This window comes from Penicillium verhagenii (genome assembly GCF_028828195.1).
Source record: "Penicillium verhagenii strain IBT 33310 chromosome Unknown utg000003l_segment0_segment0, whole genome shotgun sequence".
Classification (NCBI taxonomy): Eukaryota; Fungi; Ascomycota; class Eurotiomycetes; order Eurotiales; family Aspergillaceae; genus Penicillium; species Penicillium verhagenii.
In genome coordinates, this window is record NW_026643167.1 from 1,834,802 (window position 1) to 1,856,129 (window position 21,328).

At 48.0% G+C, this 21,328-nt stretch overlaps 10 protein-coding genes across 10 annotated transcripts; 6 read left to right on the forward strand and 4 right to left on the reverse strand.

Annotated features, from left to right (window-relative positions):
• Positions 1-276: 276 nt before the first annotated feature.
• aglA (putative alpha-galactosidase) lies at positions 277-1,866 on the forward strand (the record flags this gene model as incomplete). The annotated part of the gene is made up of 1 exon (XM_057161473.1): positions 277-1,866. The coding sequence occupies one exon, from the start codon at positions 277-279 to the stop codon at positions 1,864-1,866; it is 1,590 nt and encodes a 529-aa protein (XP_057024758.1).
• Positions 1,867-2,182: 316 nt separating this feature from the next.
• N7466_002076 (phytanoyl-CoA dioxygenase family protein) lies at positions 2,183-3,124 on the reverse strand (the record flags this gene model as incomplete). The annotated part of the gene is made up of 1 exon (XM_057161474.1): positions 2,183-3,124. One exon carries the CDS (start codon positions 3,122-3,124, stop codon positions 2,183-2,185), a length of 942 nt encoding a protein of 313 aa, XP_057024759.1.
• Positions 3,125-3,927: 803 nt separating this feature from the next.
• Positions 3,928-6,272, forward strand: N7466_002077 (Het-C domain-containing protein; the record flags this gene model as incomplete). The annotated part of the gene is made up of 4 exons (XM_057161475.1): positions 3,928-4,012; positions 4,074-4,221; positions 4,282-4,440; positions 4,505-6,272. The coding sequence occupies 4 exons, from the start codon at positions 3,928-3,930 to the stop codon at positions 6,270-6,272; spliced, it is 2,160 nt and encodes a 719-aa protein (XP_057024760.1).
• Positions 6,273-8,566: 2,294 nt separating this feature from the next.
• On the forward strand, positions 8,567-9,271 carry N7466_002078 (uncharacterized protein; the record flags this gene model as incomplete). The annotated part of the gene is made up of 1 exon (XM_057161476.1): positions 8,567-9,271. The coding sequence occupies one exon, from the start codon at positions 8,567-8,569 to the stop codon at positions 9,269-9,271; it is 705 nt and encodes a 234-aa protein (XP_057024761.1).
• Positions 9,272-10,431: 1,160 nt separating this feature from the next.
• Positions 10,432-12,072, reverse strand: N7466_002079 (uncharacterized protein; the record flags this gene model as incomplete). The annotated part of the gene is made up of 1 exon (XM_057161477.1): positions 10,432-12,072. One exon carries the CDS (start codon positions 12,070-12,072, stop codon positions 10,432-10,434), a length of 1,641 nt encoding a protein of 546 aa, XP_057024762.1.
• A 1,398-nt stretch (positions 12,073-13,470) lies between these two features.
• On the forward strand, positions 13,471-15,189 carry N7466_002080 (MFS transporter; the record flags this gene model as incomplete). The annotated part of the gene is made up of 5 exons (XM_057161478.1): positions 13,471-13,584; positions 13,652-13,672; positions 13,730-13,787; positions 13,853-13,912; positions 13,976-15,189. The coding sequence occupies 5 exons, from the start codon at positions 13,471-13,473 to the stop codon at positions 15,187-15,189; spliced, it is 1,467 nt and encodes a 488-aa protein (XP_057024763.1).
• A 340-nt stretch (positions 15,190-15,529) lies between these two features.
• N7466_002081 (uncharacterized protein) lies at positions 15,530-16,919 on the reverse strand (the record flags this gene model as incomplete). The annotated part of the gene is made up of 2 exons (XM_057161479.1): positions 15,530-16,318; positions 16,386-16,919. The coding sequence occupies 2 exons, from the start codon at positions 16,917-16,919 to the stop codon at positions 15,530-15,532; spliced, it is 1,323 nt and encodes a 440-aa protein (XP_057024764.1).
• On the forward strand, positions 16,918-17,253 carry N7466_002082 (uncharacterized protein; the record flags this gene model as incomplete). Its single annotated transcript, XM_057161480.1, has 2 exons — positions 16,918-17,077; positions 17,159-17,253. The coding sequence occupies 2 exons, from the start codon at positions 16,918-16,920 to the stop codon at positions 17,251-17,253; spliced, it is 255 nt and encodes an 84-aa protein (XP_057024765.1).
• A 191-nt stretch (positions 17,254-17,444) lies between these two features.
• Positions 17,445-18,233, forward strand: N7466_002083 (syntaxin family protein; the record flags this gene model as incomplete). Its single annotated transcript, XM_057161481.1, has 1 exon — positions 17,445-18,233. One exon carries the CDS (start codon positions 17,445-17,447, stop codon positions 18,231-18,233), a length of 789 nt encoding a protein of 262 aa, XP_057024766.1.
• A 302-nt stretch (positions 18,234-18,535) lies between these two features.
• On the reverse strand, positions 18,536-18,992 carry N7466_002084 (uncharacterized protein; the record flags this gene model as incomplete). The annotated part of the gene is made up of 3 exons (XM_057161482.1): positions 18,536-18,634; positions 18,698-18,810; positions 18,869-18,992. The coding sequence occupies 3 exons, from the start codon at positions 18,990-18,992 to the stop codon at positions 18,536-18,538; spliced, it is 336 nt and encodes a 111-aa protein (XP_057024767.1).
• Positions 18,993-21,328: the final 2,336 nt, after the last annotated feature.

Below are 21,328 nucleotides of genomic sequence, written 5' to 3' on the forward strand. Positions count from 1 at the left end.
TGGCTGCAGATCTGCAACGGGACTCCGGTGCGGGGAACAAGAAGCTTCAACGTGGAATTCCCGAGCTTAAATGCATGAATGGTGCCTGGACGGTGCCTGGAGAAGCAGAATCTCAATACTATTGATTGGTACTGTGAAAGAAGTGACCAGCAAGTACTGTGAAACCTACCAAGCTCCTCTTTTTCATTCAATTTCTTTTCTAAACAATTTCTATCCTACAAAGGCCTTACTTAGACCATGAGAAGATCATTGACCGATTGGGTAACGCCAGCAAGTATGGCAGGTCTTCTGATGGTTCCGTTACTGCCAGTCCAGGCTTCAGTCGAAAACCCAGCTCTCCTTCCGGGCCCCCCTATGGGATTCAACAATTGGGCCCGATTCGAGTGCGAGCTTAATGAGACACTTTTCACAGAGACCGCGGACTCCATGCTGAGCCGTGGCTTGCTCGGAGCAGGCTATGATCGTCTCAATCTCGACGATTGCTGGATGCAAACTGCCCGCTCCGACAACGGCTCCCTGCAATGGAATACAACCAAGTTCCCCCATGGAATCCCCTGGTTGGCAAACTATGCCAAAGAACGCGGATTTCATCTGGGGATCTATGAAGATGCCGGCAACGAAACCTGTGGTGGTTACCCAGGCTCATTCAACCATGAGCAGCAAGATGCCGACACCTTTTCCAGCTGGGGCATTGACTACCTCAAGCTGGACGGGTGCAACGTCTACGCTGAAGACGGACAGCCTCTGCTAGACGAATACGAGACCCTTTATAGCAAATGGCATAAGATTCTCAGCGCAATGGCGGACCCATTGATCTTCTCCGAGTCTGCGCCGGCTTACTTCAGCGATAATGAAACCGAGTGGGCCAAAGTCATGGACTGGATCCCGTTCAACGGAGAGTTGGCGCGTCATTCTGATGATGTCCTCGTGTATGTCGGCGAGGGCAGTGCGTGGGAAAGTATCATGACAAACTACGGGTATCAGATCCAGCTTGTACGCTACCAGCAGCCGGGCTACTATAACGATCCGGACTTCTTGATCCCCGATCACCCGGGCCTGACCGAGGACGAGAAGAGATCCCATTTCGCGTTGTGGGCCTCATTCGGAGCTCCGCTCATCATCAGTGCTTATATCCCCGCTCTCCCCGAGGAAGTAATTACGTTCCTCAAGAACAAGGATCTCATCGCTGTGGATCAGGATCCACTGGCACAGCAGGCTGCTTTGGTGACCCGCGACGCTGACTTTGATGTCCTGACCCGCTCGTTGGCAAACGGAGACAGACTTCTTACCGTGCTGAACCGTGGAAGCAACACTGCGAAGATCTCGATCCCGGTAGCGCAGCTTGGTCTGGATTCCAGCTGTCAGTATCGCGCTCGTGATCTGTGGACTGATACTGTGGAAAATATCAAGGGCTCTGTTGAGATCACTCTTGATTCACATGCTACTAGCGTCCATCGCATTACACCGCCACGTGGGTGTACAAAGACCACTCCCACTGGGATGATCTTCAACACTCCTTCCGGGAAATGTTTGACCGCTTCATCAAGCACGGTCGCGTTCAAGACCTGTGATGCAATCGATTCCCAGGTCTGGTCTGTCTCGGGATCCGGTAGTCGGCTTACTCTGAGCCCGTTGTCAGATACCTCCAAGTGTCTGGCGGCCAAGGACGGATCCGTCTCACTTGTAGCCTGTTCATCTGGCTCTGGAACTAACTGGTCTCATTATCTTACGGGTCACCTTAAGAACTCTGAGGGGGGCTGCCTAACTGAGTCTTCCAGTGTCAGTCTGGAAACTTGTGATCAGGATGTGGCTGGGCAGATTATGGGGCTGCCGAGTGGTATTCAGCTTGCTGCTGGGCTCTTTTGAAGGGATTGATTGAACCAGCATCTTGGGCTAGATTTTTAAGTCACAAAGAAGCACATGAGTTGAAAGAACTGCACTGTCTATTAGAATATGGAAAGCGAGAAGAAATTAGTTGTCTAACGCCTTGCAACACTCCAGCCTATCAGTCCTATATTACATACTAACTACTAATAGATCCTAAAGTAATGGAAGTTGAGAACATACCATACTCATATGCGCTATTCAGAGAACATAATGTTTAGACAAGAATAAAAGAATATACACAAACCAATGTAAACCATCGACAAGAATTAATCAACCACTCAAGTGCTTGAAACCTCTACCCCTGCAGCGAATATCCAATCCCCTCCCCAGTCCCCATAGCCACCAGATTAGCCCTCATCCTCTCAGGCCTCTCCCCAATCCCAAAAGCAGCATCATCCCTACGCACCCACGCCCCAACCCCATGCTGCAATACAGCCGTAGCCCGTACCTTCTTCTTCTCATCATCACCCTCGCCGGCCTTAACCCCCAAACTCCCATGCAACGTCAAACGCGTCTCTTCCCCTCCTTCCGCCTTGCCCTTATAAACCCCGCGATGCAAAATATTACTATCATAAAACACCGCATCACCAGGCTGCAGCTCCACAACCAACTGATCGGGCAAAAAGGGCTCATACGGCTCCGCGTTGCGCTCGATCTCCGTCCGCGCCCGCCGATGCGACCCCGGCACCACAATCAGCGACGCATCGGGACACAGCGCGAGATTGTATTGCGCATGCGACTGTCTTCCGCCGGGCGACTTTGCCGCTAGCTGAGCGAGCTCCTCCTCGGCTGTGGCGGTCTCGGGGATATCGTCTCTGTGCCAGCGGAGCTCGAAGTCCTTTGTTTCTGGCGCGACGAGGAGGTTGAATAGTTCCATGACGAGAGATTCTTCGGAGCTGGAATTGGTGCTGTTGGAGACGCCGACGAGTTCTTCAACGACTTGCAGGATTGGCGCGGAGAAGTAGCACTGTGCGAAGGATTGGCGGTTCTCCATGTCAGGGTGTAGCAGGTGCTGGACGCCCCAGATGCCGCCCTCGGAGGCTGGGGGCGGGGTTGAGGGCCATGGGGGGAATTGTTTGGGGACGGTGCGGAAATGCGGCCAGCCGCCTGTGCGGGTTTTGGTTGTTGCTTTGGTGGCGATGGTGCGGTAGTGGGTTATTTCGGTTGGGGTGAGGAGATTGCGGATTACGACGAAGCCGTCGCGTTGTAGGGCGTCGAGGTGGGGTGTTGAGGACATTTTGGGGAGAATGAAGCTTGGAGGTTCTTTCCAGGGGAGCTCCAGGTTCCAAGTTCCAAGTGTTTTGTTTTTATACAAACGCGCTGTTCAATGTGTTCAATGTGGGGGTTATCGGGTTATCAGAATGGCGGGGTATGATGGTTACAGTAACATTCAACTCTGATTCTTATTCCCACTTTTTATTTGATGCTACCGTGGATCCATTGCAACTCTCCACGATTACTAGTATGATTGTTATGTGTACATTATTCTTTACATCGGAGAATAGGCAAATTCCGAGTGGGTCTTGACTCTTGAGATCTACAGTGACTCTCTTATATCAGCATGTTGCATCTATGAATATGCATTTATTTTGCTTATGATCAACTTGATCTTGATTGTACTACATTGTATTTATGTTGACTTGTCTGTATAACCTTGGAATTCCCCGCACATTCAACACTATGGAACCGTGGATCAAGAGACACTTTTTCAGGTACAGAACAAATCAAGGTCAAATTCAGCTTCATATGTGTTAAAAATTCCATAGTCGATCCAAACATTTTGTATTAATTTATATACTGATTCTTACTTAGTAACTATTTGATCGTTAACATCTGAATACAAAATGGCCAAGTATACCTCAGGTATCGATTACACCGCGATTGGGCCACGACGGACGTCATGGCGATCTACGCCAAGCTCCAGCGTAAGACATACGCTTTGTGCCATTCCCTTTTCTCATTGAGCTCAACATATCTCTAGGGACGTCAAAACTGCAAACAAATTCCCATACTCCAGCCTCTCATCGACCACCCCCCATCATGCCCCTCCTTCATATGGGCATACCCGCCCTGCTCGTGTGCCTGCTGGTGCTGCTCCCCCAGGTCCACGCTTTCGGTGCTGGCAGTATGTACTTGGTTAGGTTCTCCTCTGTCTCGAAATTACCTAACATAATCATCTTCTCCAGACATCGCTTCGATTTCCGCCGTCGAGGGAAAAAATTGGCGCCATGGAGACATCGAGGATGTACTCAAAACGATCGCATGTATCGCGGGGCACAAATGGACCTCTACCATGATCAAGCGCGTGTATTTTGGAAACTGGTTACGCGATTAGTAAGTTTTTGTGGGATGGAGTTGTTAAACCCAAAAAAACCCCCACTGACGGTGGCGCAGTTCGCAGGCCATGGATGTTGGGACCCTGAAAAATCTCCAGGCCGAAACAATCCGTATCCTGGTGTGGGTCCTTTCGTTTTTGAGCTTCGGCTACGCGACAGGTGAATTTGAGGTCACGTCGGAACGTCTGGGTGTTTACCGCCCGGAGGAACATATTGAGTAAGTGGATACGTAGTACATATATTGAAATTGCTTTCTTTTTCCCAGTGCTTACTTTCTCCAGTAATCCAAAGGATTATGCCGATAATGAAGATGCACGTCAATATGATGAGCGCCTGCGAGGGCCAGTACGTCAGGTGGAACTGGATATCGATATGGACACTGGCATGAAAAACTATATCGCAAATGAGCGAGGCGACTGGGCAACCAGTGCCGCCTATGTCAAGTACAGCTTGCGTCGCAGCATCCACTATGGTCGCACGTACACCCATGGCGGAGAGCGCAAGAACAATGAGGACGACTTATGTGAGGCGTTGCGGTGTCTTGGACAGAGTCTTCACACCCTTGAAGATTTTGCGGCGCACACAAACTACTGTGAGCTAGCTCTGCGAGAGATGGGCTTCCACAATGTCTTTACACACACTGGAACGGCGACACAGGTCAATGTCCGCGGGCATCAGATCTTCCCGTTGGTGACTGGTACATTTGGTATGGTGGACTTCTTCCACTCCGTTTTGGGCGAGGCGACTGATCATTTCACCCAATCGGAGGTCAACGAGATGGACGTTGCCCTTGGCGATGCGGAGAACAGTGCCCATTCTAATAATTCACTCAATGCCCTTACCGGATTGTTGGGCAAGGTTCCTGGAACCAGAGATCTGGTCCACGAAGCCGAGCATTTGAGACAGCTTTCAGATGCGCAGGAGGTGACCAACCGCTCCCGAGGCTCACACATGGGCTATGCTCAAACGGGCGATTTTCGCGGGGTGGATGAGCAATCTCGCGCAAGCGGCGCATCGCCGGGACCTGGTCTCCACGGTATGCCTGATTTCAATGCCCAGGAAACAGTGAAAAAGATTTATCCCATCCTCGCTTTCCGAGACAAGGTGGTACGGAAGTTGAACTCGATCATTGAAAAGGTCCCAGGCCTGGAAGCGATCATCGAAAAGATATCTGAAACATTGACCGTGTTCATAATGTCTTTGCTCGCACCATTCGTGCGACCTCTCATCAACGCCGCCTCCAAATCTCTGCAGACGGGTTCCTCAGGTGTTGTCGAAGCATCTGGCAAACACCAATTTGAGCCATGGACCGATCCCCACTGCACTGATCCCACTCACTCTCTTCTTTCCAAGGATCACTTTGCCAACATCCTGAACGAGCCGGCTGGTCAGGTCGCCTCCGCCATTGTGAAGTACGTTGGGCCTCGCGTCCTCTATGCCTGGCAGCATATCAACGTTGCAGAAGATGAAGTTGTGGAAGATTGCATGCGTATCTTCCACCACCCGGTATTCCGTGATATGAATAACGAAGCTCACCGCACAATGTTCGAGGCCGTGCAGACCTGGGTTCATTCTCTTCCCGATCGGGGTGCCAACCTGAATGACGTTCTCAGCTCCGAGGGGGTCAGAGCAGGCCGTAACACCGGAGGGGTTCCGCACACTCACGGCGGCGGTGGTGGTGGATTCGCTGCGCTTGGCTCTCATGGTCATGGTCACGGTCAAGCACAAAGTCATTCTTCCGGTGGATTTGGTGGAATATCGTCGTTTTTCTCTCAGCAGCATTCCTCGCAACAGCATTCGAGTTCGCAGCAGTCCCATGGTTCATCGGGTTTGCCTTGGGACAAGCTCTCTCATTTGCCTATCCCTGGTATGTCCAATTTGAATAAGCTGGAGAGCACCATTTCCAATTTTCTTCCTGGCGGTCTCTCGCATGGCTCGAGGGGCTTGGATGAGAATGAGGCTGAAAATGGGGCTGCCTCGCATCAAGGACAGCAGCAGTATGGCCAGAGCTCTAACGGTCAGTCAGAATACCATGGCAGGTATCAATAGTCAGCTCTAGGCTTGGTTCGCCGTTTCACCTTGAAAGGTTTTTGTATAGCATACTCCCCACTTAGACCGATTTACCCATGGTCATGAGTTCGATGATTCTATCACGATGACCATAGCTATGCAGATGATAGAGTTTATTAAGATTGGTTTGGCATTCGAATATCTATGAACATTTAAAAAGGCTTGGAAGGTCAATTAGTAGTATTCTAAGCTTTTTGTCTCCAAGGTTCCAAGGCTGTTTAAACATTGAACGCAACAATATCGGCACTACCACCTTTTTGGGTCACCGAGGCATACACAGATAATTGGTATCGCTCATCAACGCTCAGGTCATATTTGGTTTTTACACCTCTAGGGCCCTCCCTGATGAAGCCCCGAGCTTCAAGGTCGAACCCAGATTCGAAGAACTGGCAAACAATCCACGGCATGTACCAACAACTGAAAAGGCAGATGCGTGAACGGACGGCAAGAAGGAAGAAGTTCGACGCCGAGCCCGGATCGAACCATTGCCAGAACCATCGAGAATCCCCGCATAGGATCCATGGCTGCCCGGTGGAAGATATCCTACGGAATACTTAAAAGAGGACTTTGCTATTCGGACCTCAACATACTCCTTACCCGAAATTTAAGTGAAGAAATCAGATTCCCCCTTACTAGTACTCAGCATTAGTCAGATATTGCTGGTTTCTATTATTATTGGCACCTTTCTACGGCCATATATAGTGAGCTTAATGAGAGATTACCGCCCATTGACCCCTTACTACTTGTTGAGGATCCATAACATTTGAACATGCGCTTGGGAAAGGCAGACCTAAATGAGGATTGAATCAAGGCAATTCAAAGTACCCAGTTATCTGACAATATTCTCCATGCAACGACTGCATGTGTTAGTTATTTTTTGGCCAACTCAAATCCGTTATGTTGTCGAGTCAAATCCTCTCCGTAGACCGCTTATATCTCATAATTGCAAGAATTATAGGAAATGCCGAATAAGAGAGACCTGTAAATTGAAAAAAAGTACCTCCGTCAGCAAATTGCTGGTGAGTTCTTCCACTCATCCTGACGATGTAAAGGGGCAAGTGAGTAAGGGGGCGTTGACCCTCACTAAAAAATAAGAACAAACGCGTGCGGGTCAAGAGGCCCCGGACCTGAAGGGCAAGCAACCTGGACTTTACCGTCCAGCTGAAGCGGCAGCGCCAACGATCCTGTGGAGGATTTTGGGGAAATCGCTAGAGTTCTCACCTGAAGATTGCAAAGAGAAAAGTACACATGTCGGGCACCATGCGAGGAATACCGGGATCAGTAAGATGGAAGGAAGGGAAGTCGAAGGGGGAGGAGGGATGGGAAGAAGAAGAAGGGAAAAAAAAGGGAAAAAAAAACTGAATAAAAAGCAGGACTAGAAGGGTGAGAATTTATTGTGGGGGGGAGAAAGAAGAGGAAGAAAGGAAGGGAAGAGCAATCAATTTATACCTGAGATCTGGAAAGAGCGCGGTGTTCCTAATTGGGGAACATAGTAGTACTAGGCACTATACTAGTAGCTGGTATTGTGATAATACCTGGGCACGCGCCTCTAAATAGCCTTAGGCCTCGTAAAAGAAGAACAAATTCAAATATTGGTGCTAATTTTGAATTCAATGTAATTGTTTCTATTGTCCTCTTTCTCTATATTCAATGTTCAATCCATGGAGATTCAAATGTCAATTCAATTCGATTCATTACTATAATAAGGCCATACATATATAACACCGACTGAACTTAGACTCATTACACATTTGATTCTTACTTTGATATGTTCTATTCATCTTGATCCTCTTTTACTACTCCGCAGTCTACGTGCGTACCTTCGCAATTCACCTACTACGTACTCTGCTCTGAATTCAACCTTTACATCCGCTTCATTACCGTCTCATATTCAGCCCACTCGTCTCTCCTCTTCAACAAGTGAGTATTTGTCTCTTGTTAAAACAGTGTTTTCCTTGTCTGTTGTTCTTGCATCTCTGATCGTTTACTTCTTTATCAGCCTCTGAGACGTTTTGCTTCGTGGATGAAGTGATTTTTCATCCAGACGAACTTCAACACCAATCCCATACATCCCTCTTCCTTCAACCGCCAAACCAAAAGTTGGATCAACAGCTTATCGTCATAAGATCAAAGCTTCATAACAAAGATCAACAAAGACGCCAGCTCGTTCAGCCTCGTCCAAAAGCTTCATCTAGCATCTACAAAGAGCACCCTTCTGAAGTAAGCGGCGCTTCAGACCTGTGAAACACCCATTGAATTGAACAATCGCCACAATGGCCCATGACCGCCGGGAAACTGAACGCTACTATCTCCGTAGCCGAGGAGAAGAGGTACTTGAATGGATCACCGACCCCTGCGCACCCTACTGTCCCGTGTCCCTCAGCACAGTGACCCTCGCCGATGTCGCGGATCAGGCCACTCACTTCCGGATGGTCTCGAACCTCGAGGCAGCATCAGCTGAGGCGGGTCTTGTCGTGCCACGGCGACTCACAGAGGAAGCAGACAGACTTCCCCACGTGTACTACCGGATGCGATTTGGAATAGACTCATGGAGTGGATCGAGCACGCCTGGCATCTTGATCATTGAGAACATGTGTCGAACCCAAGCTGATACCCCCCGTCCCTCCGAGATTGCTCTAGCCATCTACGCTGATGATTCGGGCCCACTGCGTGGGCTGAGATGCATTTATGTCACTGACATAATCAATCGGGAGACCCGGGAGTACATCTTCAGGATCCTGCATCGCAATCGGTCCACTCATCCGCCCCAAATCTGGACTCGAAACATGGAAGAGTTTGCAGAGATCATGGGGACTCGGATCGGACGTACGGTGGCATACATTTTGCTGGGGGGCTTTGTGCGTTCCACGTGCCGTATTAGGCGCATCGTGAGCTGGAGGACTGGCTCGGAGTCGGAAATAAACGCTCATGTGCACCTTCGTTTCGACATTGATCACATCCGTATCTTCCATCAATAGGAGCTTCAGGGTTCCTGTCACTCTTGATATGTGTCACGGTGTTCAGGTTTTTCCGAGGTCTGTACCTACGCCTGGGGTAGTGGGGATAGCCAGGGGGTGTGTCATGTTAGAAGACTGATTGAACTTGGATCTTCTATCTGATTAAACGTCTTCTGACGACCCAGAGTTTGTCGGCTTCATACCCACTCTCGTTATGTCAACATTGAATATTCGAGATTGTTGAAATTTTGCTGTTAACCGGATTCCGACTGAGTGTCAACGGCACTCAAGCGAAGGGAAAGTCATATGTATGATTAGTGTGCGCATTTATCTCAAGGAATCAATGGATCATGGCATGTGCATGCATGTACATATGTACGCATGCACACTTCACATGTTGCACATGTGTGGGCGGGATGTATATTTCGCGGAGTACATACATATTGATAACTAGGGCCCTGCAACTTCCAAACATTATCCAGGCCGGTTGATATGACACATGCAGCTCGATCAAAATTTAAACGGATGAGGTGCATAATGTTTTACGTATCAAGTAATCCAAGATTTGAATCAATTGATTGATAGATTCTCAACACATGCAGGTGTGCTAAACCAGGCTTATTAGGTACTAGTAGTAGGTGGTAGGTATTGGACCAACATTTGATTTCAAGACTTGTTTTGCGTTATGTAACCAAAATTGGCCTCACTTTTCATAAGCCGGGCTAGCTCAATCGGTAGAGCGTAAGACTCTTAATCTTAAGGTTGCGGGTTCGACCCCCGCGTTCGGTTCTTCTTTTTGTTTTTTTCTTTGGTTCTTTTCTGATTTTGGAAAGATCAAGATTTTGATTGACATTCAGAAAACTTCGTCTTCAAAAAATTAGCAAAAATGACTTTTGAAAAATATATGGATTTTTTGGGGGGAAGAGATTGCGATGAAAAAGTCCCCTACGCATCAGTGCTGCTACGTTTCTTCTTACGTTGGCTGCACATCCAGGAACCATCGAGCACCCCGCACCAGGTTTCCCGCTCAAGGCTAGAATGAGGGGGGGCATTTACAATCATTGATTGGGTAAAACGAAATGGGCTACACACACTATATACGTAGTGCCTCCGAGCCACGCAGGGTTCTTGCATACGATTGCGATGGCGTGATTCCTTGATTGGCTCTCAATGGCTGTTAACTAGTAGCTCCACAGCCTCCCTTTGAACCAAATGGCTGCCCCAAGTGCCGCACATGCGCCTAAGAATTTGAACGTGTCTGGTGTGAGAAGAGGCCACCCGGCTTCATCGGCAGGGTCGGGCAGACCAGTTCGGAAGCCCTGTTCCTGACAAGAGAGCTGCAGTAGTGTGGCAGTTTGGGGCCCGTAGCTCATGCGAATCACATCGAATAGATTGACCCTGGTTTTCCCACGTTCCAAACATAGAACAGGGCCTGGATCGTTCATATAGAGGTCCGAGCGGCCATAGCCGGCAGCCAAGATCTTCTGTAGCGGAAATATGCCGATCATCGTGGTACTTTCTGAGTAGCGCTTGATGAATTTGGTGGCGCGGTTGAAGATCCGACATTCAGCCGTGTCATCCAGGAAGATGATGAGCTTTTCACTGGGATCGTCTTTGTTTGCGTGCTTCTGCCGTGACGATTCTGTTTCCAAGGCATATTTCACGGCTTCAAACACATACATCAGTTTTCCAAGGTCTGTACCATCTAAAGGCTGCTCGCCTGACTCGAGATGCGTGAGGAACTCGGTCCATTGGGCCGAATGGGACCCTTGTCTTTGTACCACATGCAGGAGTTCCTCTAGAGAGGGAACAATTCCAGATAAAAGTCTCTCCTGGAGTAGTTCCACTGTCGCTTCCGTCGAGGAAGCAAAGTTCACCTTAATATCACCAATTCCTCGATCCAGTAGCATTTTATAAATGACAGAGGCCATAATTTTTTGGAGTTGAGCACGCCGCCTTTGGATCGCAGTCATCCAGTCTTGAACATATTCTATCGTAACCAAATCTTTTTTGAATAGCTCCCAAACAGTCCAGTAGTATTGGAAATCGGGGACATCGAGGCTGATGCTGATTGTAGTGTGTGGGGTACTGCAGCCTCCGAAGAGAGCGGCCGCATCCGCAATGCCCGAAGAAAGTCGGGCGATGGTCTCCAGCTCATACAGAGTTGGTTCCTCATTTTCGGGGACCTTGGGGATGACGCAGGCGTCTCCCTGGCCATGACCCGGCGACATAGCCAAGGCGGCCTTGGAGCCCAAACACATTCCGGAGTTAATGTGAATGCTTTTGAATACATCGGGAGAAGGTGCTTTCAAAAGCTTAGGCTTAATTGTAGAGAGCCGTGTGTTGAAGTATTGGGTTGATTTAAGGCCATTGTTAAATTGGAGTTGAACCTCATTGAAGACTTCTGACATGTTGTAGCTGTGATTGTCGTCTGCCATCTGTGGACTACAGACGAAAGCAGATTCACCGATAGTGACGGCCGGACTACCTTCTCTTGGACATTTTTGAAAAAGGCGCTCCAGGCTTTCAATCGACGTAGTACCTTTCCGCATGTGCTTCTTGAGGTGTGTATCTTCGATATCATTGATCGAATTGAGTAGCCTGTAGCTCATAGCTCCGGGGAGGACTTGAGGATGTTTGATGCGATCACTCAGAGAGGATTTGGCAACGATTGCAGGAGCGACGTCATCACAATGAACGATGGAGAGAGCTGTCTCAGAGGATTCGGAGGTAGGGAGGGGCTCTCTAGGGAAGTCAAGAGGTAGCTTGAGACTTGGCTTGCCATTCTCTGCTCGAAAAGCAGCAGTCAAGATTTGAAACATGGTCAATTCAAGATGTGAAGAGGATGTGAACCATGGAATTGCGCCATTTGCGTGAGAGGTCCACGATGTCTCTTATATACAGAGGAATTTCAGGTTGTTCAGCTGATTTACTCCGCAAACCTTGGAAGGAGTACCTCAGGAATACAGACCCTGGTCACGAAACGCATGCCTGGTCCGGGTTATAATACAGCGTTACGGTAACTGGCTTTCCATGTGTCGTCTTTCCCTTCCATAATTGGCTCATTATATATGAGAAACGTATTCAAACAATCATAGGGTGGGTAAAATAGCCCGGACTAATGCACCTGAAATGTGATCACTGGAAGTCCAGATTTCGTGCGGGCTAGACCAACTGTACATGTACGGGTAACGGAGGTATGGTGGCATTGATGCCGCAGATTCCTTAGAATCCTTACTAATCTCACATTTTTCTTCCTTGCGGAAACAACTCAAAAGACTCCAATAAAAAAAAGAATAGAAATGAGTCCAAGCGGGAGTCGAAGAAGCCCCTGTCCCCTGCTCTCTCTGGTGTTCTTAAGCTTAGAACGCTGGTGGTGTACTTTTGTATGCATGTGTTATTTTGGTGCTTTTGTGGCTGCCGAGATGCATGCTTATGCATGACGAGATTTTCATCAATTGGCGCTCAGCTGGTACGTAATTGCCTTAGCAAATTTGCTGATTATATTTGAAATAACTTCAGATCTTCTTTTACGCAATTGCATTTGTCTTCTGAGAGCAAGGCCTACGTCAATTGATCTTTCTAATATGCATCTCTTTCCCCTACCTTGACATTTAGCCACGAATCATGGCAATCGTGTCATTACTCTCTTCCTAGCCTCGTTTTGATCTTCTTGTCTCCAATCGTTCGGTTCTTCTGTTTAAATGTCGCTCGTTGATATTCATTGACCCGCTCTTGCCAACTATGTGATCTGGGCCATCTGGCTGACCTGGGCAAAAAAAAAAAAAAAAACCTCATGTAAATGCAGCCTGCAGCCTGACACCCCCGCTGTTTCAAGTTTTCAAGAGTGATTATCCGTGTTTCTTGGATTCGTAAGTCATACTAATGAAGGCCCACTGGATAAAAGAACTCACTCAAGCTAAATTCTTTCTTTACACAGCATTCCATGCTCCACCAAAGCTAGATGTGGGGTAGCGGGTAATAGCCGTAGGTTGTTGATCATTTGAGACTCGATACATTCCAACACTACACAGGGGTTTTGGAAGTAAAGAGCTTAGACTTTAGAAGAAGAATGAATATAAGGAGTCTGTTATATCAACTTGTATTGTTCTTGACTTTTGAATGCTATAGAATAAGGTTGAATTAATGGTCATTTAGGCCAATAGTAAATTCCATTTTTTAAAGAAAACATTTGAACTCGGGCCTACTTTATTGAACCCATGTCAGACACAATCAATCAATCTAGAGATCTGATCTCATCCAAGTCAGCCCAACTCCAATGGCGATCGTCAAAGCTCTTCACCCTATTTGTGGTTGATTTCGCCATATTTACAGTATGTTTCTTTCCCCATCTTACATGTACGACCCGAGAACCCGAGCTAACGCACTTGGAATTTCTAGGATTCATTTCTATATGGACTGGTTCGTGAAGAAATCCCATACTCCCAAAAGCCCCCCCCCCCCACTCACTCTCCCTAGATCGTTCCCTTGGCCCCATCCGCTCTACACGGAAGAGCCGGACTATCCAAAGACGAGTGTATGTGCAAGAGAATACATCCTATTCGCCAAAAGTCGCCGGTAATATTGACTCTTATCAAAAAGCACAACAATGGACCGCTATCCTCCTCGCTCTATATGGGTCTGCTCTGGTCATTCTCTCCCGTCAGCCAATCAATCCTTCCCCCCTCCCCCGTGCACATCATGGTCCCTGCTGACCGATTTTAGCAACAATCGGCTACTTTTCAGACAAACTACAGGCCCGCCGATCGCTCTTCCTATCAGGCCTAGCTTTTCTTGCTACCGCAACTGCGCTCTTATGCATCGGCTCGCACATCGCTCTATGGATCGTTGGAAGAATTCTCCAAGGCGCGTCCGGCGCTATCGTCTGGACTGCCGGAATGTCACTTCTGGTGCATACTTTCGAGGCCGATGAGCTAGGCCGCGTCATGGGGAGTACCTCCATGGCTATGGTTATTGGATGTATGGTTGGTCCCATCCTGGGTGGTGTGTTATACCAGTATGGTTCTTACTATGCGCCGTACGCCTTTTCTTTCGGGCTTATAACGCTGGATTTTGGGTTCCGGTTAATCATTGCAGATGAAAAGAGGGCATTGGGTGATGCGGCGATAGAAGGTGTGCCGGTGGCACGGGTTGGTAATACTAAACTGGGACAGTCGAGGGAAGAAGAAGAAGACGGCAAACCCACGGAGGAAATCAAGCACGTTCATTCGCTACAACAGAGATACGATACTTGTGCGACATCTACAGCTGAAGAAACGTATATGTCGTCGGACATTACTTTGTTACCAGCAAAACGGGGTCGAATGGTCACTTTGCTTCGAGATCCCAAGATGATTGGTCTCTTGTGGCTATACCTGGTTACTTCCCTTATTGTCACTGCCTTTGACAGTTTCCTGCCAGTATTCGTACAAGATACATTCGGCTGGGAGCAGGCAGCCCAAGGACTCATTTTTGTTACTCTCATTATTCCCAATCTCTTTGACTCGGTATCAGGGTATGTTATTGACAAATGGCCCCAATCGAAGCGTTATGTCACTGCATGTGGGCTTGTCACCAGTGTTCCGCTCTTTGTGTGTCTGCGATTCGTCGACCATAATACTATACAGGATAAAGTATTGCTCTGTGCTTTGCTGGCGCTCATTGCTTTATGTGTGGGTATAACTCAGTCGCCCATCATGGTCCAAGTTTCATGCCTGGTTCGAGATATTGAGGTACGGAGACCTGGGGTTTTTGGCAAAGGCGGCGCCGATGCAATGGCATATGGTCTTTTGAACAGCAGTTTTGCCTTGGGATCGGTGATCGCGCCGTTTTTGGGTGGATTTCTTCGTGCCAAAGCTGGTTGGGCCACTATGTGCTGGGTTCTGGCGTTACCTGCAGGTGCGTCAGGGCTTCTGGCTTTATTCTTGTTTGGTGAGTGAAACATTTGTGATTAGTAGAAGTGATAGACTCCCAATGTTGAGATAAATTGCTACTAATTAGTGAATTCAAATGAAAACTAGACAAATAGAAAAAAGACTAGGAGATGAATATACCTTCTAGTAGGTACTACTAGATACCCCAAGTCAAGTACCGTCAGTGCTGTATACTATATGCTATTATAAGAAGAATAAAACCAACTCAGATCCGTCCAAGCCCAATCGTCACTCATGAACCTAACAGTGTATTAAAAAAGACACACAAATTACCGAGACTCCCTTTCCAGGAAACACTGGAGAAAATGCAACGCTCATAAAAACATCCACCACGCAGAAAGAAACCTCAAAGTTTGGTTCCTTCACGCCCAGTATCACTTGGTCGCCTAGGTCGCAGCGGGCCTAGAGAAGGACCAGCAACGGTGCCAGGTCCAGGTGCAGACGCCAGCTGAGATCGAGCTTCGTTTCCAGGGCCAGCATTCGGACGTGCGCCGCCTGCCCTTGCATTGTTGTGGAGCCGAGGATTCATAAGCCATTGAACTTGCATGCGGACACTATTCACAGCGGCATTCGTATGGGCCATATCTTCTTTGATTCGCATGCACTCGTTCATGATTGTCATGCTGGCCCGGCCATCAAGGTCTGTAAGAGCATGGGACATCTGAGCGACTTCCTCGCGCAGAGACTCGTGAAGAGAAAGAAGGTACGTGGTAGCGTTGGATGAAAAGACATTTGAGGACCGGTCGGCTGATTCATCCAAATCTTCGGTGGCGGGCCTCGGGCTATTGCGATCACCAATGCGTGACGACTCCATCAAGCTGGTTCGAATGTTGGCCATACCGTCCTCGAAGATCTCGTTCCTTTGTTGGAGGTGTCGCATCGTCAATTCAAGAGAATCTAATCGAGTATTTTGTGCCTCGAAGTATGGGCCTATCGCGACAAGCGCACATTGTTGCTCATGCGTGGCAATCTCGGCTCGCCGAATTTTGGCCGGGCATCCATATTTCGATGCAGCGCAAGGATTGACGACTTCTGGGCACGTCTCAATATGATTTTTCAGCGTACGCTGTAAGACAGTAGTCCCACAGTCGAGACAGTATGTCTCCAGGCTGGGGCATAGTTCTTTGTCATGTTCCTAAGATAAGCAAGGTTAGTTTTAGCGTGCTTGAAAACCTTCATCAAATCTTTTTGAATAAACTAACCTCGTAGTCTTGCTCCATAACATCTTCTTCGCATCGGGAGCACCGGAAGTAAGTATGCCTGCATCCATTTTCCGCCTGTAGATCCCTTTTCCGCGTCTTCTTATCGCATGTATCATCCGGGCATGGTACCAGCCGATAACCACAGTATTTATCCACATGCGACTGAACATGGCCTCTCGGAACGAGCTCCTGACAGCCTTCCGTAGCCAGCGGACACCGTACTTGGATTTCATCGCACATGTTGATCAACAGGCGGGGCACACTCGTCGAGACGTGGCTGGTGGGGTTTCGGCAGGAAGGACATGGAAAGTCTTCTGATTCGGCCGAATCGAAGGTGTTGATGGCCGATCGCAGACATTTCTCACAGAATACGTGATCACATTGCAGGCGCACCGGTTGAACAAAGGGACAGTGGCAGATCGCGCACATCAGGTGTGAGTCGTAGCTGGTAACGAGTTCCAGGGCGCGCAGGTCGACTTGGTCTTCGGTTTCGTAGTCAGCCTCGAGGGCCAGGAATTCCTTGATTTCCATCATGATTTGGTCTTTTGCCTGGGGAGGCTCCAAGACTAAGTTGGTGCTTGTTCTGCAGGGGAGTGCGGAGGCGGGTCTGAGTGCAGGGGGATTGATGACAAGTCCGGATCTAGATACCGAGGTCGAACAAAGAACTCAAGGGATCCATGAAAGCCCGGCTCGTAAGTGAAGTAACCGGTTTTAATGTAAGTATGCAAGCCAGACACACTGTGACTGAGAAACAACACCCTTTCTGAAATCAGGAAAAGAAAGAAGAATGCGCAAGGTGGGATCGGAATTATTGCGGGGAGAGCAGCAGGGGCAAAAAGGCGGAAAGCGGCTGAGCGCAGACCCGTGAACTCGGCATTGGTTGTTGCCTTTACAACGTTCCCCAACCCATAACATCATTCCATCCCATCCCAATACGATTTCTCCCGATACTGATCGGCTGGTTCTCAACGGTCTCCACAACTGACCCTCTCTATCCCCATCAGCTCAGCTCCCGGAGCGGAACCATCCCAACCCTCCCGCCTAGACTCCTTATTCACAATGACGAACCCATCTCAGCTCTTTCTCCTCGTGGACCACATCAAACTCTCTCTTCTAGAGCGACAACGCGCTATCTCTCTAGATCTTGAACCCAACGCCCAAGATGGCGAGATCTCTCGCTCCCTCGAGTCCCTTCAAGAAGGCATCCAAGCCGTCCAGGCCGAACAGGCCCGACTAGCGGACTCGCATGACAGCACCGGAGCCGCCGCACTCAAGGACCAACTGGTCCCCCTTCACGAACAATATCGCGATCTCGCATCACAATTCTACGGCGAATCGGCGCAGGCGTCGAACTCCGCAACTCCTGATCTTAAACAACCCGTCCCTCAACATCCGCCCTCCAAATCCGTGCGGTTCATGGATAATTCTGCCGCGGCAGCTGCGGTTCAGGAAGAGATCGATGTGGAGAATGATCGCAATCGCGAGAATCTCTTCCGACCATATCGTGATCAGCCCTCACCGCCAGGCCCCGATCAGTCGAATATGGACAATGAACAAATCTACTTGCATCATGATCGAGTCATGCGTGATCAGGACGATCAGCTTGATCGCCTGGGAGAGTCGATCGGAAGACAGCACCAACTGAGTATCCAGATAGGTGATGAGCTTGATGGTCATGTCGCACTGTTGGATGGGATGGATGGCGATGTCGAACGCCATCAGGGCCGATTGAATACTGCGCGCCGGCGGCTGGACCGGTTCCGGCGCAAGGCGGGTGAGAATTGGAGCATGATGACTATTATCGGATTGATCATTATCCTTGTTATCTTGATTGTCATATTGAAATAGGCATCAGCTCCTTTGCTCTTTTTGATTTTCTTCTTTCTGATTCAAGCGGGCGTTCTCCAAGGATTTGACGATAGGATCGGACCACTCCGGCGTCTATGATTTTTTACAACCGTTGAACCGAGTCATGTTCTAGATTCTTTATTTTGCTTTTGATCCTACATCTACACTACTAGCAAGCGTATGCACCCTTGGTTCTCTTTGAAAGAAGCCATCCGTAAGCCGAATGCAGTTCCAATTTTCTCATCAATGCTCCTAGACGCCACTATCAAAATTCAAACAGATTCGAATCTCTTTTCTCCCGATTAAGGAGACTTTCCACCCGCTTTGTTCTTCCTTACTTGTTCCTCCATTTTTTGGAAGTCCTTGCTCTCAGTGTCCAGATCACCTCGATCAGCTTTGACCTGTAGACAGAACGTCAGTACTGATGATCATGGATTGCATAGAACAGAGGGATGATCACGTACGTGAGCTTCACTGTTACTCGCCAGGTTTTCTGCCCACTTTCCAGTGCCCTCCTTGGCTCTCTTCAGATGAGCATGCTTTTCAGATTCGTAGTGCTGGGCGAGCTCGTCACGGTCTGGGATACTAGTTAGCTTACTCAGTCTGGACGAAGAGAAAAGGATGCCTGTGCTGACTCTTATCGTTCTCTTTCAAACCCCTTCGCACAGCTGTTGTGTGCAGTGCTGAGGTTGCGGGGATAGCATAAGTGGATTGGACGAGCCGACTGGAGCTCATGCGGATCGAAGGAAGGAAAGACATTCTGGTAGGATTTATCGAGGGTAGGTTGTTGGAGTAGTTGTATGTGGTGTTATGCGTATGATGGGTTCTGAAGAAGAGCTGTTGAAGATGGTGCAAGTGGTGATGTGAAAGAAGAAAGACTAAATGTAGGAGAGAAGAAGCTACACGTCATTCATTATACGAGACAGAATAGCAATGATTTGCTTCGCCAATTCCTTTCTCTTGATTCGATCCTTGGGTAACCAAGCTTAGAACATACCGGCTATGACGTCAGTGAGACTTCAACAAGGATGATTCGGTGGAGAAGGCCGGGAAATGGCCATTTCAGTGTTCTATATAAATCTGATAGTCTCATACATATGTGCATACAGCTCTGTAGACCAGTACTTATGCTATGAATGCTGTAGTAAGTGCTTCGTCTATCCGGGTGAATTTTCCATCGCAGGAGATCGGCGCTGTCAACATGCCCATGTACAAAAACTATGTAATACATACATTCAAGTTGGCATAGTACGGCGGTCGACGGGGTATAATAAGCCACATCAGTTCTCTACCGCTTTGAAAATTTAGCTTTGGAGAGTCGAGAAATGGTCAATAGTTGGTAAATTTTATCAATGGCCTTTTCGTGCTTTGATCAGTCAGAAGTTCGAACTTGGGTTTTGCCACACTTCTTGCCAATAATTCCACACTATTTTCATAATTTGTGAGGCTGCGCGCGTTATGAAATGCCAAGACCTATCAGGATTGGTCCATTTCCTCTCACCCCAAGGAAATTTGCGTGCAAATAGTGACACCTAACATATGTCGCTTCAAGTTGCATCTATGGATTTGCCAGTTGACCCTAATAACGATGACATCACCTGTACATTGGGATGTATGGAAATGTCACTTTTTATGTTGGAATAGGCCTTCAACATTGGCTGTTTTTAACATTGATCTAGAGCTTACCTAGCAATTGCCAAATGAAGCCAGGGCAGAGGCTAAAGAGTTATCATCATTTGAATACCATTGAGAGCGCGACATTACCGTTACTGCAGTTAGACAACGTGATGACCTTGGAACAGGTATCAATCCTGGCCAACATTGGAAACAGTTGCGACAATCAATTTAAAATTCATCAATTGTAGTTATGTACCTACTGCCTAGGAAGCTAGTATGTACTAGTGGGTGCACATGTGTGCCAATACCTGCTGGCATGTGGGTGGATGGTGCCCAGGTGGTTAAACCTGGTACAAATGTCAGGCGGAAACATTTGAATGCGTGGACCCTAACTACCTACTATGTATTTAGGTACATAGACTCACCTCCAAATGTCCTCCACCCAGGCAGGGCTGCGGGAGATATCTGGCTCTGATTTATACCTGTCGCATGTTTTGAGGAATTGCATCAGCGAGCCATATATATGCAATCTTCACTGGCCATCCGTAGAAGCAACCTTGGAAGCAGTACCTACATCGTTATGTACTAGGTACATATGTATATGCGAGAATCTGCAGCCAATGGGTCCATTTGTAGATACTTCCAGCTTATCTAGATCCAGACGTGAGAATCTTGGAAACATCGATTCATGAATATCGGTAAGCCTTTAATCCGCCCACGGGTATTATCATAAAATGTGTTTAGGCAAGGGATTGTGACATGTCAACCTTGAAAGGGAGGAAAGTACGACTACATGTACTAGTACATTAGTACATATACCCTTGGAAAAGGGCAAATGGCATTCGGAGAGAGCATTTAAATGGATGTACTCAGGTGTTGTATTGATCAGATGTGTCTGCGCTTAACTGGAATAAACACAACAAGGCTCAGATCGCCACCTGAGCACTTGATCTCAACGTTCGAGACCAATTTAATCATTTAATCAATGTTCTCTTCTGCCGAAAGTTTTGTCGTCATAGGAATATCAATTCCTAGATAACACTAAGATCATTCCACTTTCGCCCCCTTCGGCTATGCGGAGTCTATGGATGAATGACATCATGAATAATACTTACAGGAGTTGTAAACTAGAACATGACGGAAAATTGCCCTTCGTATTCAGGGGACTAAAGAATTCCAGATGTCGTGTCAATGCCATCCCCTGGCCAGTTCTCCTGTGACCCCATCCTCCCAAGGTACCTATATATCAAGGCCAACCAGGATCTTAGGACCATGCAAGATTACTGACAAGAATGTAATAGAGATGAGAATCGGTCACATCGATTTGTCCAAAGAATTATCTCACAGCCGTAGGACAATTGAAAATATGAACAAAAGAGATGTGCATTGGAAATGACAGTGTGCAAGATAATCCAAAATAGGTAAAAGAGAACATCATATAGCGTTATTGATAAACTCCCCGGGAGTTGGGAGGTTCA